Here is a 21,516-nt window from a genome sequence, read left to right on the forward strand (position 1 = left end):
CTTTCAAACTGTATCTAATGCCCTTCTTGGAAAAAAAAAGAGAGAAAAAAAAGTGAGCTTTACTATTAAAAATTATTTATTTGCATTAGCTTTAGATTAGAACAGGTGCATCTCTGGGCTCATTAGCATATTAGCTTAGCACACCAACAAAACACGACAATTTATAAGATTAAAACCACGTTTTTTCTTCAAACTTACTAGTCGATTGTTTTAAATAACCTTCTTTGATGTGATGTGGCTTTGGATAAAATCATTTTAGGTTATTCTGCACAATGAGAAAAGCTATCTCGATTAGCATTGCATTATAAATATAATCTACTATTATGAATACCTGACATGGCGTGAAGAACACAGATAAACCACATATCGTCACAATCGTGTATTTATTACTTTCAAAAGTGACGTTCTGTATGTTTATATCAATGATTATAGCGATGTCTGGTAGCCTCTGTTAGTTCCGTGTATGTCACATGATTGCCTCTTGTTCATGATGTATTATTTGTGGACTAAAGGTGCACAGAGCACCCTCCGGCTACTGGTATGAGTTATGTAAAGTTAAGTGTATCAGTGTATAGAGCGCTCATATGATGAAAACAGCGCGTTTTGGGTAAAAATTGAATAAATATGACTCCTCTGTATAGAAAATAGAGGGATGTTATTTTGTGGAGTTTTTTCATGATGATCGTACAGAGTTTTTTTTCTCAATGGCTGAAGCTGACGCTCATATTTCAATGAAAAGATAACGACTCCGTTTCTCATATTCATAACTCCCGACGCATATTAACAAATAACGGTCACTATACGATGTTGAGAGTAAAATAAAGATTAAAAATTGAAGCTTGAGTCTTAATGATGCTGTGCTGCTTTAATGCCTTACAGGCTCATGATTCATCAGGATGCAAAATGGAATGTAGCTTTTGGTCACGCTACACCACTACTTGAAAAAAGTAGTTAGCTACTTTCAAAACATTGTAGCTTTTCCAGTAGCAGAGCTACTGTCCAGATACTGAAAAATGTAGTTATGTTTGTAGCATCACTACTTGTAGCTAGCTGCTTCCCAACACTGTTTAACAGTATGAAATGTTTAAATATATTAACTTTTTTTATCTTAATGAATTTTAAAACAATGTTTTTCTTTCTAGACTGTCAGACTGCAGTATCACAGAAGAAGGTTATAAAGCTCTGGCTTCAGCTCTGAGATCAAACCCTTCACACCTGATAGAGCTGGATCTCACAGGAAACGATCCTGGACAATCAGGAGTGAAGGAGCTCAATGATATACTACAGGATCAGAACTGTCAACTCAAGACACTGAGGTGAGATGTGATGAAATAACACAAAATATATATGCTTGCTAAATATTCATACAAAATATTCTTTCAGTAATACAATAAGCTCCACAAGTTTTGCAGTGGGGGTTACTGAGTTTTCTTTAGGTACAGTTGTACTGATGGTATTCAGTAGTATGGTATTAAAGGTGACCAATTATGCCCCTTTTACAAGATGTAAAGTAAGTTTCAGGTGTCCCCAGAATGTGTCTGTGAAGTTTCAGCTCAAAATACCCCACAGATTTCATTTCATTATTATACCATGTTTTAACTCCCTATTTTTGGGTGGGAGAAAAAATGCGCTGATTTAGTGTGTGTGCCTTTAAAATAATAAAAAAATAATACAGGAGAAGCTCACACAGCATATATAACTCTCAAAATGGATCATTACAAACCGTTTGGCTAAAGCTACACTGTTGGAGAGGCTCAAGAAGAATGAAGATGCTATATGAATTATACAGACTGCAAGCGTTTTCGGGTTAAAAATGAAAATAACGACATTGTTCTTGTCTCCGTGAATACAGTAAGAAACAATGGTAACTTTAGCCACATTTAACAGTACATTAGCAACATGCTAACGAAACACATTCAGAAAGACAATTTGCAAACATTATGAAATCCTGTGTTTTACTGACCCTCATGTGCAAAGCAGTCTGGTGTAAAATGACTTGCACATATGAATTTATCTGGACACATTCCCTTAATAAATAAAATTACACCACTGCATCCTCAGTGGCTCAGATGTCAGGAGTTTATGGAGACTTATATGTTTACCATGTGATAATGTTTACATACTGTATCTGAGATATATATATATATATACAAGCTCATCAAGTCGTTCTTGAGTGCTGCTGTCCTGCTGAGTTTTGCTCCGACCCAACTCACCTTCCTTCACGTCAGAGTCCTTTTAAGACAAGTCATTTCACTCAGCAGCCATATTTGAAACGTCTCTCAGGCATCCAAGTGCAGCTCCTATCTTTTTGAATGGGCAAACATCAAATTCTCAAACTGTTCACTAAGCTTACGATTAAATTTCATTTTTAAAAACGCCAATGAAATCTGACAACAACAGTCTCATATAGCTTGTTTTTTATGTTCAAGTAGAGTTTAAAAAAGCTTGTTTTTCATGATAAATCAGCCAATGTGCAGTCATGAGCGCAAGTCTGATAACACTGCCTGTTTCTATAGCAACCGGAGCTTCTAACAGCAGCTGCAGTGACACTTTACTAATCAATAATTGGCTCTTTTGGTTATAGCACTTAAACACGGGAAAAGTCAGATTTTCATGATATGTCCCCTTTAAATGTTTCTGACACTGTATTTTAATGCCATCAAGCCCGTGTTCACTGTATCACTGTATCTCTCTACAGCAGTTCTGTGAGTCTCCAGATGTTCACAAACATGCAGTTTCACAAGCCAGTTTTCTCTGTGATGAGTTTTCTCACATATTGCTTAAAGCTATAAATTTCATTTCCCCTTCTGCAGGTTTTTGAGTCCTGCTGCAGAGGAAGCCTGTAAATATTTGACAGAACTTGTGGGTAAAAACCCGTTACTCCTGAGAGAGCTGAATCTGAGTGGACATGAACTAGGAGACACACGAGTGAATCAGATCGCTGCTCTACTGCAGGACAAACACTGTCAATTCAACACAATCACGTGAGTATTTTGTTTTAGTGACATAAAATATTACATTACATTTAATATTATTTTTACAGTAGTGGATAATACTATTTTCTCATTTGTTTGAGGCAGAGCAGTTTTTCTCTCAGCAGCTACAATAACATTATATATTAAAATTAAGCAAACAAAAATATACACATTTAGATAAAAATAACTTTCACAGAATGTATATAGTTTAAATTAAGTACACATATATGCTTTAATTTCAAAAGCTTATATTTCATATCTACAGAGGTTTTACTTTAAAGTATGTTGATGTGTGAATTTGAATTTGGTTGAGGATAGAGACCTGCAATCCCGTGGGACCCAACGCAACAGAGTGCGGCACGGGACAAGATTTGATGGGAATAAGTGCGGGTTCCGGGAGAATAAAATGATTCATGGGACATCCTCAAATAGAAGCATTTAAAACTAAAATATCTAAAAACAAATAAATTATTATTCATCTATTGCAAAAAAGCAACAAAAACAACTAAAATAAAATAAAAAACGATTTACAAATGCAAAAATAGGCATTTTAATTTATAACAGGTTTTTGCTCAAAACTGCTCAAAACGCTGTAGTTTTTGTTCATTGCTGGATTTCCACTCGCTCATGAGTCCTCTCAATATAACAAACAAAGTTTAGACATTATAAAAGATTTTTTGTGCAGTCAGTGAACTTCACTGATTATAACAGAGTGTGGGTGCTTCTCAATATCCCTCCTCGTTCCTCACTCCTTCGTCCTCCATCCTATGACCCGGAAGCCGATCAAACTCAGCCATCTTGAAGGACTTCTCAATTCTCTAATTGCACCGCGAGGAGGCGAGGAGTGAGGAGTGAGGAAGCTTCCCGAGGAGTCATGAGCGAGGATACACCGGTGCATCCTTTGCGGAAGTCTTTCTCGTCGAAAAAGCTTTTTAGTGATTAGAAAGGAAGTGATCTTTACATGCATTCTGCCATGCCAAACCATGCACACTTTAGCCTGTGATTGCTGAAATTAACAGTGGTTTGTGAATGTAATGTTTTAATTACAAATATTCTATAGAGAGCGTTTATGCTATGATGTTGTGGCAAGGCGACACGTAACTTGAAACTATTTCATAGAAATTGATCGTAATGATCTATGTAAGCTTTTATGCGTGAATGTTGCGTGTGGGAGCTGGAAAAGGTTATATATGTTTTTATAGGAGCAGGACAGAATCTGGTGGGAGGGCCTGGGAGCGGGACTGTAAAATCTTTCCCGAGCAGGTGTCTAGCCTAAACATATGACTTGAGCTGCAAAACAAATTTAGTGCCTGTTCCAGAACAAGGCAAATTGTGATGTATCAATTGTTCAGCCACCAATCTTTATCAGCTGGTATTTATCTTATTTCCACTCTCTTTTGATTGACAGGATATAATCAGCCCTGATCATCAGCTGTTTTTAAACTATAAGCTGATGGCCGATAGCATGCAAAATCGCTTTTATTGGCCAATACCAATATTTTTTACATTTATTTTTTATTTATTTTTTCACCATGCCTGGAGAAATCAAGCATTCTGCATTAATTCAGACAGGCCTCGTAGTCGAGCTCTGCTATCAGCTGACATCAGCTGATTGGAAAAATTCTAACTCCACCCATATCAGATGATCTGATTCCTATGCACTTAATTGGCAACTCTTAAACAGTGTGCGTTACTTAAACACAGCTTCAGTCTGCCTGCTTGGCTGCTTCCACTGCACGCTGTTTTTTAACCCACCTCCTCCCTAAACTTGTGTTTAACTTAATCATTGTCTTTCTGTTGTCATTGATGCATGCTCTGTTCTCAGTTGGGGGATTTTTGCTGCTCTCCCGGTTTAAAAAATGTGAGGTTGTCCTCAGAAGCTGTTGTTCCCTCTCTTAGCTTTTCATGGAGCTCATGAAAATGACAGGGAATTTAGAACGAGCCATACTGCTAAATGTAACTTTAGCAAAATATGCCAATAAAAGATGACTAAAAAGTTTGTCTATTGTATTTTTGGCTTAAGAAGTATAAATATTTAGGCTGCAATTGATTTGACATAAAATATTAATGGAATATTAAGTGCAGAATGATCATCAATATTATTGATCTGATTTGGTGGTAGAGACAGATATGGCACCCAAATTATGACATTGACATGGAAGAACCGCTTATGAAGTTGATCTGAAATTGTGTAAACTTTTTTGCATCCTGAAATAGCATTTCCTAACTTATTGACATTTCTAAATTGGAAAATGCTGAGAGATTTATAAATCTTTTCAAATCTTAGTTTGATCATCATAGATCTGATTCATTGTTTTTTCTCTTTGTGTCTTCAGTCTGTGTGAATGCAGTATTACAGAGAAACAGTGTTTCACCCTGACTTCGGCTCTATTTCCAAACCTTTCACACCTGAGAGAGCTGGACCTCAGTGGGAATCAATTAAAAAATACAGGAGCAAAGCACTTATCTGATGTACTGAAAGATTCACGCTGTCAGCTGGAGAGATTGAGGTGAGGAACATTCACAGACAACAATCAAAATGCTTAAAATTACTTGAACACTTTATACTTGTCCTCCTATTTTTGTCAAAAACTATTCTCTTTAGTATTCAGTGATCTGGTGAAATAAATGACAGGGCTGTACATAAACTTCATTTTAACTAGAGATGCACCGATCCGCCTTTTTCGCTTCCGATACCGATACCTGGGATTCAGTATTGTCCCATTTTGTCATTTTGTCCCGATCCAATCCGATATTCAAGTAATAAGAAAAGTGCTAAATTACCTAATAAACTGTATGCCTCACTTAGGGCTGTGACGGTCGGCATGACAACCGCGCCACCGCGGTCGTGGAGTGTCACCGGCGGTAATGTGGCGTGTATATAATATATAATCTCAAAGGTCGCGTTAACCGAACATTTTTCCGTCATTAATGGAATTTTTTTTTAGCAGTGAGGGAAAAAATCTGCAGCCTGTCCGTCATTTTGACAGATTACTGAGGCTGATGTAGCTTGTAACTGTAATTCACACCACTGTCCAGTAGGTGGTGAGTGTGCTCCAGTGTGGCAGCAGAGCGCGAGTTCAGTGTCCAGAATAAAATGAAAACATGCGTTTGATTACACACACCCAGTTTGAACATTTTATTATATTGTAATACTTATGCTTACATAATTAAGTTTCTAATCCGTTTTGTTTTAAATAATTTGTTTTATTTTTCTTGCTGCTGACTATAAGTTTATGGTCAACGAATGGCTTTTCTGAGGTATACGTGACATTGTTTACAACACTGATTGAATTGACGTGATACAGATTTCGGTAATCTACTGCAACTTTCAACATATTTTTTGATTTTCATTCATGTTTATTCAGGGTTGCCAACTCTCATGCATCTGGCGTGACACTCACGCTTTCAGCATCAATCTCACGTTCTCACGCACACGCAAGAAATGTCACGCCAAAATCCATTTTTCTCCAATCCGTTAATTTTCTGTTGATGACTAGACCACAGCGTATTAATGACAGGAGAGTATGGAAGGCCATTTCAGCATAAAAACGTTCCAGCGTTACTCGTCGTAATTATATTTTTACTAGTAACAATTAAATTAAAGAGCTCTATAATTAAATTTTTACTAGTAACAATTACAATTATAGAGCTCTATAATTCAATTTTTACTAGTAACAATTATGATTGTAGAGCTCTCTAATTGAATTATAGAGCTCTGCAATTATATTCTTACTAGTAACAACTGAATTGTAGAGCTCTATAATTCAGTTTTTACTAGTAACAATTCCAATTAGAGAGCTCTACAATTCATTTATTACTAGTCATATGTCTCCATTGATTACAATTATAGAGCTCTCTAGTTCAATTTTTACTAGTAACAATTACAATTATAGAGCTCTCTAATTGAATTCTTACTAGTAACAATTACAATTATAGAGCTCTCTAATTGAATTCTTACTAGTAACAATTGAATTACAGAGCTCTTCAATTGATTTATTACTAGTAAAAATACACATTAAAGATATGTGTAATTGCAGTGCTCTATAATATGGAAGGCCGTTTCAGCATAAAAACGTTCCAGCGTTACTCGTCGTAATTATATTTTTACTAGTAACAATTAAATTAAAGAGCTCTATAATTTAATTTGTACTAGTAACAATTACAATTACAGAGCTCTATAATTCAATTTTTACTAGTAACAATTATGATTATAGAGCTCTCTAATTCAATTGTTACTAGTAACAATTCCAATTAGAGAGCTCTACAATTCATTTATTACTAGTCATATGTCTCCATTGACTTCCATTCATTTTTAATTATAGAGCTCTGTAATTCAGTTGTTACTAGTAACAATTGGGATTATAGAGCTCTCTAATTCAATTTTTACTAGTAACAATTACAATTATAGAGCTCTCTAATTGAATTCTTACTAGTAACAATTGAATTACAGAGCTCTTCAATTGATTTATTACTAGTAAAAATACACATTACAGATATGTGTAATTGCAGAGCTCTATAATTGAATTACAGAGCTCTCTAATTCAATTGTTACTAGTAACAATTGAATTAGAGAGCTCTGTAATTCAATTATAGAGCTCTATAATCAAATTGTTACTAGTAAGAATTCAATTGTAGAGCTCTCTAATTGCAATTCTTACTAGTAATAATTAAATTATAGAGCTCTCTAATTCAATTGTTACTAGTAACAATTTGATTATAGAGCTCTATAATTGAATTACAGAGCTCTCTAATTGAATTGTTACTAGTAAGAATTAAGTTACAGAGCTCCATAATTCAGTTCTTAGTAACAATTAGAATTAGAGAGCTCTGTAATTGCAATCTTACTAGTACAAATTGAATTACAGAGCTCTACAATAGCAATTCTTACTAGTAATTAGAGAGCAATTACACAGAGCTCTATAATTGTAATTGTTACTAGTACAAATTAAATTATAGAGCTCTTTAATTTGATTTTTACTAGTAAAAATATAATTACGACGAGTAACGCTGGAACGTTTTTATGCTGAAACGTATGGAAGGCCGTTTCAGCATAAAAACGTTCCAGCATTACTCGTCGTAATTATATTTTTACTAGTAACAATTAAATTAAAGAGCTCTATAATTTAATTTGTACTAGTAACAATTGCAATTATAGAGCTCTATAATTCAATTTTTACTAGTAACAATTATGATTGTAGAGCTCTCTAATTGAATTATAGAGCTCTGCAATTATATTCTTACTAGTAACAACTGAATTGTAGAGCTCTATAATTCAGTTTTTACTAGTAACAATTCCAATTAGAGAGCTCTTTAATTCATTTATTACTAGTAAGAATTCAATTGCAGAGCTCTGTAATTCAGTTGTTACTAGTAATAATCCAATTGCAGAGCTCTACAATTCCACTAGAGAGCTCTCTAATTCAATTGTTACTAGTAAAAACTGAATTAGAGAGCTCTCTAATTGTAATTGTTACTAGTAAAAACTGAATTAGAGAGCTCTTTAATTCAATTCTTACTAGTAACAATTCTAATTACAGAGCTCTATAATTGTATTATTACTAGTAAAAACTCCTATTCATGAGATGCAAAACAGATTGCAGATTTCCCGCCTACAAAAGTGAGTTTCAAAATAAAAGCCCTGTAGCGTGGTTCTAAAGTATCCTGAAATATTTTACAGACTTAGGTAACATATTAATCATGTTCACATTAAAGCAAAATTAAGATGATGCCTGAGATGAAAGCCTATATTTAGTCGTTATATTCATTCACCTTTGTATATTGGTAAAGCTAAGAGCCAAGAACACTCCATATCACTGGACATAATATAGGGTGAAATGCCCTAAGCCACCCAAAGTGTTTTGACAAACTTGATATTAAGGAGTATAAATTCATTTTAAATATTTACAGTGTTTAGTATTGTTATGCAATAATAAAATGACTATCGCGGATATCTAATACAAAATAAACACCTCTAGTTGATTATCAGTTTGTGTTAATAATAGGCGATTTGGCGCTGGGATGTGTTGTTTTTGAAATTATGTTGTTGAGTGCTCGTTGTCACTGTTATCAGAGGCGCGTGCAACAGGGTTCACAGCGCTCGTGCACACGGATTAGCACTTCAATCTATCGCTGTTGCGGAGACTCTCTATTCGATACGTTGAAATCACAAAAAACAAAATGCATATAAACGTATCCCTGCTCTTGATATACAATCACTGATGAAAATCTTTGGTTTTAATGAGAAAAAAAAAACTACACATGGTTGGATTAGAACCCAGAACCCCTTGCACCCTAAACGGAGAAACTGCCACTAGTCCATCAGAACATTCAATTATCAAAGGCGGATCGTCGTATTTATTAACTAATTAACTCTCGAGACTAACGATATTGTATTATAGCAGATGTAGGAAAACTATCATATTTGAACACATTTATCATTTTAATATCTTATATTATTATTATTATTATTGTAATAATAATACAACACCCCCCCCCCCCCCATACACATTCTTGTCCCACCCACTTTGTAAAACAAAGTTACGCCACTGACCCCAGTTGAATATGCATAAGGCACGATTAGCATAATGATATGTCGCCGAATACAGAGCTCTGTAATGCAATTGTTACTAGTAAGAATTGCTATTGTAGAGCTCTGTAATTCAATTTGTACTAGTAAGATTGCAATTACAGAGCTCTCTAATTCTAATTGTTACTAGTAAGAACTGAATTATGGAGCTCTGTAACTTAATTCTTACTAGTAACAATTCAATTAGAGAGCTCTGTAATTCAATTAGAGAGCTCTATAATCAAATTGTTACTAGTAACAATTGAATTAGAGAGCTCTATAATTGAATTATTACTAGTAAGAATTGCAATTAGAGAGCTCTACAATTGAATTCTTACTAGTAACAATTTGATTATAGAGCTCTATAATTCAATTACAGAGCTCTCTTATTCAATTGTTACTAGTAACAATTATGATTAGAGAGCTCTGTAATTCAATTGTTACTAGTAACAATTACGATTAGAGAGCTCTCTAATTCAATTGTTACTAGTAACAATTGAATTAGAGAGCTCTGTAATTCAATTGTTACTAGTAACAATTACGATTAGAGAGCTCTCTAATTCAATTGTTACTAGTAACAATTGAATTAGAGAGCTCTGTAATTCAATTATAGAGCTCTGCAATTACACATATCTTTAATGTGTATTTTTACTAGTAATAAATCAATTAGAGAGCTCTATAATTGTAATTGTTACTAGTAAGAATTCAATTAGAGAGCTCTATAATTGTAATTGTTACTAGTAAGAATTCAATTAGAGAGCTCTATAATTGTAATTGTTACTAGTAACAATAGAATTACAGAGCTCTATAATTAAAAATGAATGGAAGTCAATGGAGACATATGACTAGTAATAAATGAATTGTAGAGCTCTCTAATTGGAATTGTTACTAGTAACAATTGAATTAGAGAGCTCTATAATCATAATTGTTACTAGTAAAAATTGAATTATAGAGCTCTATAATCATAATTGTTACTAGTAAAAATTGAATTATAGAGCTCTATAATTTTAATTGTTACTAGTAAGAATTCAATTAGAGAGCTCTACAATTATAATTGTTACTAGTAAAAATTGAATTATAGAGCTCTGTAATTGTAATTGTTACTAGTACAAATTAAATTATAGAGCTCTTTAATTTAATTGTTACTAGTAAAAATATAATTACGACGAGTAACGCTGGAACGTTTTTATGCTGAAACGGCCTTCCATAGAAACGGCCTTCCATACATATGACTAGTAATAAATGAATTGTAGAGCTCTCTAATTGGAATTGTTACTAGTAACAATTGAATTAGAGAGCTCTATAATCATAATTGTTACTAGTAAAAATTGAATTATAGAGCTCTATAATCATAATTGTTACTAGTAAAAATTGAATTATAGAGCTCTATAATTGTAATTGTTACTAGTAAGAATTCAATTAGAGAGCTCTACAATTATAATTGTTACTAGTAAAAATTGAATTATAGAGCTCTGTAATTGTAATTGTTACTAGTACAAATTAAATTATAGAGCTCTTTAATTTAATTGTTACTAGTAAAAATATAATTACGACGAGTAACGCTGGAACGTTTTTATGTTGAAACGGCCTTCCATAGGAGAGGAGTTTAAGGCCCACAGCTGTTACATCTCCGTACAACGTTCTCACTGCAGTATCCTCTGATCGTTGATTGGCTGAAAACCTTGCACCTGATACGTCAGTTGCGTGTGAGAAGTTCAGAGAGAGTTCGGAGCATAGGTTCGGAGTCGGAGTGTGTGAAAGTTTGGAAGCATAGACTGTAAAAAGTTTGGAAGACAATCAAGGTAAGCAAATAATAAAATGGTGAGCCTTGTCACTACAGACGTAGCCTTGCCTAATCAGTCTGTGTGCCGAGACTAAGTTACAGACTTCAACTATAGTTGCAAATGTTGTCTGACGTGCGTTATGATGTGGGCTTGCTAAATTGCTCAATAAAATAGTCTCATGTAGGGTCCGAAATTAACACCCGCCAAGCGCCAAATGCGGGTAGATTTTCCGTTTGGCGAGTAAATCTCAAAAGGCTATCCGCCACACTGGCGGGATAATGTTCAAAATATGAAATTTTCAGCGCGCAAGAGCAGAGAGAGAGAGAGAGAGAGCCCCGGCCGCACGCGCGCACTCAAAATTCAGAGTGGCCAAAGCGTCAAGCTTCCCCGTACTTTTTGACAAGCGTCTTTGACAAAGCGGCCAGAGCTTTGCAGCTCAAGTCGGCGGCGGTGTGTACGTGCAGTGTACGTACAGTTAACGCTCTATGTTGACGGCACTGAGGAAAAAGGATATGTGAAGCTCCTGCCACTGGAAGAAGCGGTCGCCGCCCATTTGTGGCCGCGTACCCATCAAAGCCGCGCAGAACGTCTTCAGCACTCCCAGATCGTATGGAAGGCCGTTTCAGCATAAAAACGTTCCAGCGTTACTCGTCGTAATTATATTTTTACTAGTAATAATTAAATTAAAGAGCTCTATAATTTAATTTGTACTAGTAACAATTACAATTACAGAGCTCTATAATTCAATTTTTACTAGTAACAATTATGATTGTAGAGCTCTCTAATTCGGTTTTTACTAGTAACAATAACAATTATAGAGCTCTACAATTAAATTTTTACTAGTAACAATTACAATTACAGAGCTCTATAATTCAATTTTTACTAGTAACAATTATGATTATAGAGCTCTCTAATTCAATTGTTACTAGTAACAATTCCAATTAGAGAGCTCTACAATTCATTTATTACTAGTCATATGTCTCCATTGACGTCCATTCATTTTTAATTATAGAGCTCTGTAATTCAATTGTTACTAGTAACAATTGGGATTATAGAGCTCTCTAATTGAATTCTTACTAGTAACAATTACAATTATAGAGCTCTCTAATTCAATTTTTACTAGTAACAATTACAATTATAGAGCTCTGTAATTCAATTGTTACTAGTAACAATTACAATTATAGAGCTCTCTAATTGAATTCTTACTAGTAACAATTACAATTATAGAGCTCTCTAATTGAATTTTTACTAGTAACAATTACAATTATAGAGCTCTCTAATTGAATTCTTACTAGTAACAATTGAATTACAGAGCTCTCTAATTGATTTATTACTAGTAAAAATACACATTAAAGATATGTATAATTGCAGAGCTCTATAATTGAATTATAGAGCTCTCTAATTCAATTGTTACTAGTAACAATTGAATTAGAGAGCTCTCTAATTGTAATTGTTACTAGTAACAATTGAATTACAGAGCTCTCTAATCATAATTGTTACTAGTAACAATTGAATTAGAGAGCTCTGTAATTCAATTATAGAGCTCTATAATCAAATTGTTACTAGTAAGAATTCAATTGTAGAGCTCTCTAATTGTAATTCTTACTAGTAATAATTAAATTATAGAGCTCTCTAATTCAATTGTTACTAGTAACAATTTGATTATAGAGCTCTCTAATTGAATTACAGAGCTCTCTAATTGAATTGTTACTAGTAAGAATTAAGTTACAGAGCTCCATAATTCAGTTCTTACTAGTAACAATTAGAATTAGAGAGCTCTGTAATTGCAATCTTACTAGTACAAATTGAATTACAGAGCTCTACAATAGCAATTCTTACTAGTAACAATTGCATTACAGAGCTCTGTATTCGGCGACATATCATTATGCTAATCGTGCCTTATGCATATTCAACTGGGGTCAGTGGCGTAACTTTGTTTTAAAAAGTGGGTGGGACAAGAATGTGTATGGGGAGGTGGGAATGTATGTTGTATTATTATTACAATAATAATAATAAGATATTAAAATTATAAATGTGTTCAAATATGATAGTTTTCCTACATCTGCTATAATGTCGTTAGTCTCGAGAGTATGTACATTAGTTAATAAATAAGACGATCCGCCTTTGATAATTGAATGTCCTGATGGGCTGGTGGCAGTTTCTCCGTATAGGATGTAAGAGGTTCCCGGTTCTAACCCAACCATATGTTATTTTTTTTTTTTTCTCATTAAAACCAAAGATGTTCATCAGTGATTGTATATCAAGAGCAGGGACACGTTTATATGTATTTTGTTTTTTGTGATTTCAACGTATCGAATAGAGAGTCTCCGCAACAGCGATAGATTGAAGTGCTAATCCGTGTGCACGAGCGCTGTGAACCCTGTTGCACGCGCCTCTGATAACAGTGACAACGAGCACTCAACAACATAATTTCAAAAACAACACATCCCAGCGCCAAATCGCCTATTATTAACACAAATTGATAATCAACTAAAGGTGTTTATTTTGTATTAGATATCCGCGATAATCATTCTATTATTGCATAACAATACTAAACACTGTAAATATTTAAAATTAATTTATACTCCTTAATATCAAGTTTGTCAAAACACTGGGTGGCTTAGGGCATTTCACCATATATTATGTCCAGTGATATGGAGTGTTCTTGGCTCTTAGCTTTACCAATATACAAAGGTGAATGAATATAACGACTAAATATAGGCTTTCATCTCAGGCATCATCTTAATTTTGCTTTAATGTGAACATGATTAATATGTTACCTAAGTCTGTAAAATATTTCAGGATTCTTTAGAACCACGCTACAGGGCTTTTATTTTGAAATGCACTTTTGTAGGCGGGAAATCTGCAATCTGTTTTGCATCTCATGAATAGGAGTTTTTACTAGTAATAATACAATTATAGAGCTCTGTAATTAGAATTGTTACTAGTAAGAATTGAATTAAAGAGCTCTCTAATTCAGTTTTTACTAGTAACAATTACAATTAGAGAGCTCTATAATTCAGTTTTTACTAGTAACAATTGAATTAGAGAGCTCTGTAGTGGAATTGTAGAGCTCTGCAATTGGATTATTACTAGTAACAATTGAATTACAGAGCTCTACAATTGAATTCTTACTAGTAATAAATGAATTGTAGAGCTCTCTAATTGGAATTGTTACTAGTAAAAACTGAATTATAGAGCTCTACAATTCAGTTGTTACTAGTAAGAATACAATTGCAGAGCTCTATAATTCAATTAGAGAGCTCTACAATCATAATTGTTACTAGTACAAATTAAATTATAGAGCTCTTTAATTTAATTGTTACTAGTAAAAATATAATTACGACGAGTAATGCTGGAACGTTTTTATGCTGAAACGGCCTTCCATAGGATCGTGCACACTCCGCCGCTGGCCAGGCTGCTTCTGCTTTACACACCATGGCCGTTATTTTCTCGAGAAAAGGAGTTTTCTCATAGCGTTTGCAACGCAATACTCGTTCCCTTATCTCTCAGGGAACCGAGGTTACGTAAGTAACCGAGTACGTTATATACGTTTTGTTATATAACAACCGATATGACAACTTTAGCACATTTATCAGCTATACTTTCATTTAGTGTTTTCCATTAATGACCCTCTGTTGCCGCCACCGTTTCATAATGAACTGAAAATTTAAAACATACTAACGCTAACGAACTAAAATCGAAACTGTGATATGGCTTAGTGTCTTTATAAAACAGCAAAAGACAGTGATTAAGTATGTCCGCGCTGCGTGTTTTAAAGAGAAGTGAGCGCATTTGCTCACGCGATCAGCTGGTGATCTGGTGATCAAAATAAAAGCTCAAGGATATATCTTTTAAAAAGAAATGAGTACAAAAGTATTGTAAAAAAAAATGTTTGAACCCTTTTTAATGTCCAGGTACAAGTCAATGCTGTTTCTTTGTTCAATTTGCACACTGTACATGGGTTGAAGCTCTTAATTTTGAGTTTCCAGAGTGCACCAGATTGATGCATTTAACCTTAAAATGTACAAAATTTTCTTCCGGGGGGGCATGCCCCCGGACCCCCCTAGCGGAGGTACATCCAACAAAGTTTTACAAATTACAGTGTCAAATAATGTACATTTTCTGAACAAGAATACGACAACAAAAGCTCCTTTCATGTCAGTAAAGCTATTAATAGAAAATTGAAATGTCTTTGGACAAATATAGATTTTGTCATGATTGACTACAGGAAGCAAATGCAAATAACGTCGTTTATTCAACAACAAGCAGTAACAGAAACACAGTCAATGAAAACGGGCAGGCTTCAGGTGGCGCAGGGACTGAGATGGTCGGCTGGTGACGTGACGTGGTGACTGAAGAGTGGCGGTGAGATGATTCCAGGTTCCAGACAGTAGACAAGGCACGAAGACAGTAATCCACAGAGAGACGACGAACAACTGGGACTCCGGTCAGGAACAGACAAGACAACCACGAACAGGACACCAAACAACGATCTGACAAAGGAGAGATGAACGAGGTGAGTATAAAAAGACTGAGGTGATGAGCAGCAGGTGGGGAGAGTGATGAGTGGCAGCTGGGTCCACTGATCACCCACGTGGCCTGGGCACACCCACAAACACACTCGCACACAAACACAAACACAAACACACCCACTGCGGTCATAACACAGAGCACGCGACAAGAAGGAAACAATGCATCTGCGAACCGTGACAGTACCCCTCCTCCTAGGAATGCCTCCTGGCATTCCCCGACTCCCTTACCTGTCGATTGTAATCCTCGATAAGGGTGTGATCCAGAATGTCCCTGGCAGGAACCCAACTCCTCTCCTCCGGACCGTAACCTTCCCAGTCCACCAAGTACTGAAATCCGCGTCCCCTCCGCCTAGAGTCCAGAATACGAGTTACCGAATAAGCTGGCTCCCCATCTACGAGACGCGGCGGTGGGGGAACCGGGGCTGGCGGGTTAATCTCAGAATGAAACACAGGTTTAATTTTGGAGACATGGAAGACGGAATGAATCCTCCTGTACACTGGAGGAAGTTTAAGGCGGACTGCCACCGGACTAATGATCTTGGTGACAGTGAACGGGCCAATAAATTTAGGAGCAAGCTTCTTAGAAACGGATCGGAGAGGAATGTCCTTGGTAGAAAGCCACACTTTTTGACCGACGACGTAAACCGGAGGCCTTGACCGGTGGCGATCGGCCTTGGCCTTGGTGCGTTCCCTCACTTGGAGGAGAGTCTCTCGGGCTCTCGTCCAAGTTCGGTGGCACCTCTGGACAAAGGTGTGGGCAGAGGGGACCGCGACCTCGGATTCCAGACTGGGAAAAATAGGTGGCTGGTAACCTACACTGCATTCAAACGGAGATAGGCCCGTGGACGACACTGGTAAAGTATTGTGTGCGTACTCCACCATTGAGAGTTGCTGACTCCAAGAGGAAGGATTCTTGGAGACCATACATCGCAACGTTCGCTCCAAATCCTGATTGGCTCTCTCAGTCTGACCATTGCTCTGGGGGTGAAACCCAGATGACAGACTAACAGTCGCCCCCCAGCAATCTACAGAATTCCTGCCAAAATTTGGAAACGAATTGGGGACCCCTGTCAGAGACCACGTCTACCGGGAGGCCATGAATCCGAAAGACGTGATCAATGACCGTAACCGCTGTCTCCTTGGCTGAGGGTAATTTGGGCAAGGGAATAAAATGAGCCGCCTTCGAGAACCGGTCCACTACGGTTAAAACAACCGTGTTCCCTTGGGAGGGTGGGAGGGCGGTCACAAAATCTAGCGAGATATGGGACCAGGGTCTCGAAGGGACTGACAGCGGTTGAAGTAACCCATCTGGGGCACGATTGGAAGTCTTACCAACGGCGCAGACTGAGCAAGCCAAGACAAAATCGCAAACGTCACGAGCCATGAGAGGCCACCAGAATCGTTGCTTAACCAAAAACTTAGTTCGACTGACTCCTGGATGACATGCCACGTTGGAACAATGACCCCACTGAATGACCATGGACCGTAATTCCTCCGGCACAAATAATCGGTTTGGTGGGCACTCGGGCGGAGGCATTACCCCTTCTAGAGCCGACTTGACTCTCGATTCGACCTCCCATGTGAGTGTGGAGATAACTAATCTCTCGGGAAAAATGCACTCGGGAGTAGACGGGCGTTCGGAACGGTCAAAAATACGAGACAAAGAGTCGGGTTTGATGTTTTTGGAACCCGGGCGGTACGAGAGAGTAAAATCAAAACGTCCGAAAAAAAGTGCCCACCGGGCCTGCCTGGAGTTCAATCTTTTGGCAGTTCTGATGTATTCTAGGTTCTTATGATCGGTCCAGACGATAAAGGGTACCCCAGAGCCCTCTAACCAGTGGCGCCATTCCTCCAACGCTAACTTGACTGCCAGCAACTCCCGATTACCAATGTCGTAGTTACTCTCGGTGGGAGATAAGCGATGTGAAAAAAATGCGCACGGATGCATCTTATCGTCTGCGGAAGAACGCTGGGACAACACTGCACCTACCCCCACCTTTGATGCGTCGACCTCCACCACAAACTGCCGTGATGGATCAGGGGCAACGAGAATAGGGGCTGAAACAAAGCGAGCCTTCAGTTTGGCAAACGCAGCTTCCGCTGCGTCTGACCACCTGAACGTAGTTTTGGGGGAGGTCAAGGCGATCAGAGGAGAGGCTAGTTGGCTGAAGTTGCGAATGAAACGCCGGTAAAAATTGGCGAACCCCAGAAACCTCTGTAGGGCTTTACGGGAATCTGGATTAGGCCAATCTACCACAGCCTTAACCTTCTCAGGGTCCATGCGTACTCCCTCAGTCGACACGATGTATCCTAGGAAAGGAACAGACTGTGCATGAAAAACGCATTTCTCCGCCTTGACAAAAAGCCCATTCACTAGCAACCTCTGAAGCACTCGTCGAACGTGCTGTACGTGTTCCTGGAGAGATGAGGAAAAAATCAATATGTCGTCCAGGTAGACATATAAGAACTGATCGACCATATCTCTCAGCACGTCATTGACGAGTGCCTGGAAGACCGCTGGGGAGTTGGAAAGCCCGAACGGCATGACCAAATATTCAAAGTGCCCCCTAGGGGTGTTAAAGGCGGTCTTCCATTCATCACCCTCCCTGATGCGGACCAAATGATAAGCATTTCTTAAATCCAATTTCGTGAAGACGGATGCTCCCTGCAACCTCTCGAAGGCTGAAGACATTAACGGCAAAGGATAGGTATTCTTTACCGTAATGTTGTTCAACCCCCGGTAATCAATACAAGGTCGCAGGGAACCATCCTTCTTCCCCACAAAAAAGAACCCCGCCCCCGCTGGAGAAGAGGAATGGCGAATGAACCCGGCTGCTAGTGAATCAGAAATATATTTCTCCATAGCCTCTCTTTCGGGAACCGAAAGTGAATATAACTTGCCCTTAGGCGGAGACTTCCCTGGTACTAGATCTATGGCACAGTCGTAGGGATGCGGAGGAAGAGAAGCAGCCCTGGACTTACTGAACACCTCCTTCAGGTCCTGGTACTCAACGGGCACGGTAGACAGATCCACTGCTTCCTCCTGTAAGACAGAACCAGAAACAGACGAACAAGCAGAGACAAGACAAGACTTATGACACTCCTCACTCCAGGCCACAATGCAGTTCTGGACCCAGTCTACCCGGGGGTTGTGTCTGGTGAACCAAGGATGACCAAGGACGACGGGGGTGTGAGGGGAATCAAAAATAAAAAATTTAATCTGTTCAGAATGGTTGCCAGCGGTGATCAGGGTGATATCTTCAGTGATGTGAGAAATGGTGGGAAGACTCTGTCCATTGAGTGCGTGAACAGCGATTCTGTCGGTGAGTGGTCTGAAAGGAATGTGGAACTTGGTGGCGAAAGATTGGTCCATGAAGTTACCTTCTGCCCCGGAATCCAGAAGTGCGTTGCAGTTGTGAAGGTGATGTGACCATCCCAATCTCACCGGGAGGAGGGTGGATGTGGTTGAGGACTTTCCAGCGGAGATCCCACCCGACAGTAGCCTCAAACTTACTGCCGGGCTTGCCCTTTTAACGGGCAGTTGTAAGCGAAATGTCCCGCCTTGCCACAATATAAACAAAGTCCTTGGGACCTCCGCCTCTCCCGCTCCTCCCGGGAAAGCCGAGCTCGACCTACCTGCATGGGCTCATGATCTTGAATAGGACTGACCGTGTCCCCGCCGCTGGACCTCCGGACTTCCTCACTCCTGTGGACTGGACTTCTCCGCTCGGCCCTGGTCAGCCGAGCATCCACCCGGAGCGCCAGGTCGACGAGACCATTAAACGTGGTGGGGAGGTCCAGCGCGTAGATCTCCCTTTGAACACGGTCAGCCAACCCATGCAGGAACATGTCCCACTGCGCCTCCTCGTTCCAGTGACACTCTGCCGCCAATGTACGGAATTCGATGGAATAATCAGACACCGACTTCTCTCCTTGGCGTAGTTCCGCCAACTGTCTGGCGGCTTCTCTCCCCGCGACTGAGCGGTCGAACACTCTCTTCATTTCTGCGGAGAGTGACTGGAACGAGGTACAGCAGGGGTCTTGGTTCTCCCACACCGCCGTTCCCCAGAGCGACGCCTTCCCCGTCAGAAGCGTCAGTACGAAAGCCACTCTGCTTTGTTCGGTGCTGAAAGTGCGGGGCTGCAGAGCAAAGTGCATGGTACAATGTGTCAGAAAAGCTCTACAAAATCCTGGTTCACCTGAATAAGCTTCGGGTACTGGAAGACGAGGCTCCGAAGCGGCGACGCTCGCTGATGTGGGTGGGGAAACGGCCGGTGTGGGCGGCGCAGCGGGAACACGAAGCAGCTGGACTTGCTGGGTGAGCTCGGATACCTGCGCCACGAGAGCCTGCACTGCTCTACCCGTCTCGTTGAGATTTCTCTCCTGTGACTCCATTCGACGAATGCTGCTGTTGACGAAATCCTCCAGTGAAGACTGCTGAGTGCTTGCTGCTTCCGCTCCTAGGTCAGATCGTTCTGTCATGATTGACTACAGGAAGCAAATGCAAGTAACGTCGTTTATTCAACAACAAGCAGTAACAGAAACACAGTCAATGAAAACGGGCAGGCTTCAGGTGGCGCAGGGACTGAGATGGTCGGCTGGTGACGTGACGTGGTGACTGAAGAGTGGCGGTGAGATGATTCCAGGTTCCAGACAGTAGACAAGGCACGAAGACAGTAATCCACAGAGAGACGACGAACAACTGGGACTCCGGTCAGGAACAGACAAGACAACCACGAACAGGACACCAAACAACGATCTGACAAAGGAGAGATGAACGAGGTGAGTATAAAAAGACTGAGGTGATGAGCAGCAGGTGGGGAGAGTGATGAGTGGCAGCTGGGTCCACTGATCACCCACGTGGCCTGGGCACACCCACAAACACACTCGCACACAAACACAAACACACCCACTGCGGTCATAACACAGAGCACGCGACAAGAAGGAAACAATGCATCTGCGAACCGTGACAGATTTGGGCTAGGCCCCTAATGTTTACAATGTCTGGCTCCGCCCCTGTCACGTAACAAAACTGACAAAAAATAAAATAAATTATTTCACCCCAATGATAGCCTACTAAGTAAGCATGGACTGACATTGGTTTTTAAAATTAGGGTTACCAAACATTTTCTCCGCGCACACGCACAAACTGAAATTTTTACAAAGTCTCACTCCAGCCAAAGTCCCAAAGTTGGCAACCCTGGTTTATTTCCTTCTGTAAAGTAGTAAAGAGGAAGAGATGATTGCGTTCACTCGCGATCCTCAAAAAGTGTTGAGATGAGATGAAAGATGAAAACTGAAAAGTGACGCAGACTTTAACTTTTTTTTCATAATACTTTCTTTTCATAATATAAATAAATGCATAGCCTAGGCCTATTTGTTTATCCTATAAGTTTGTGAATAAATATGAAAATGTGGACGAAGAAGCTATTAAATGTCTTATAATTAAAATATAAAAATTAAAATGATGCAGCAACATATGATAGATAGGACAGAACAAAAAATGCTATTAACAATCTTTCATTGCTCAAAAGTATTATAATATGAACGGAATTTAATATGACCATACAGAGCGGCACAAAGCGCTTATGCGCATCCCGTGTGCAGAATGATGCGCTTGAAGCATCATGGAGTCACAGCGCGCAGCGGCAGCG

General features: G+C 38.8%; 1 protein-coding gene across 1 annotated transcript in view; it reads left to right on the forward strand.

Annotated features, from left to right (window-relative positions):
* Window positions 1-21,516, forward strand: part of LOC137023480 (protein NLRC3-like) — a 60,981-nt gene that overhangs the window by 22,874 nt on the left and 16,591 nt on the right. Inside the window, exons 9-10 of the mRNA XM_067390646.1 lie at window positions 1,143-1,316; window positions 2,814-2,984. Of these exons, the coding sequence (XP_067246747.1) occupies window positions 1,143-1,316; window positions 2,814-2,984 (345 nt within the window). The remainder of the gene's footprint in view (window positions 1-1,142; window positions 1,317-2,813; window positions 2,985-21,516) is intronic.

Source organism: Chanodichthys erythropterus, chromosome 7, assembly GCF_024489055.1.
Source record: "Chanodichthys erythropterus isolate Z2021 chromosome 7, ASM2448905v1, whole genome shotgun sequence".
Classification (NCBI taxonomy): Eukaryota; Metazoa; Chordata; class Actinopteri; order Cypriniformes; family Xenocyprididae; genus Chanodichthys; species Chanodichthys erythropterus.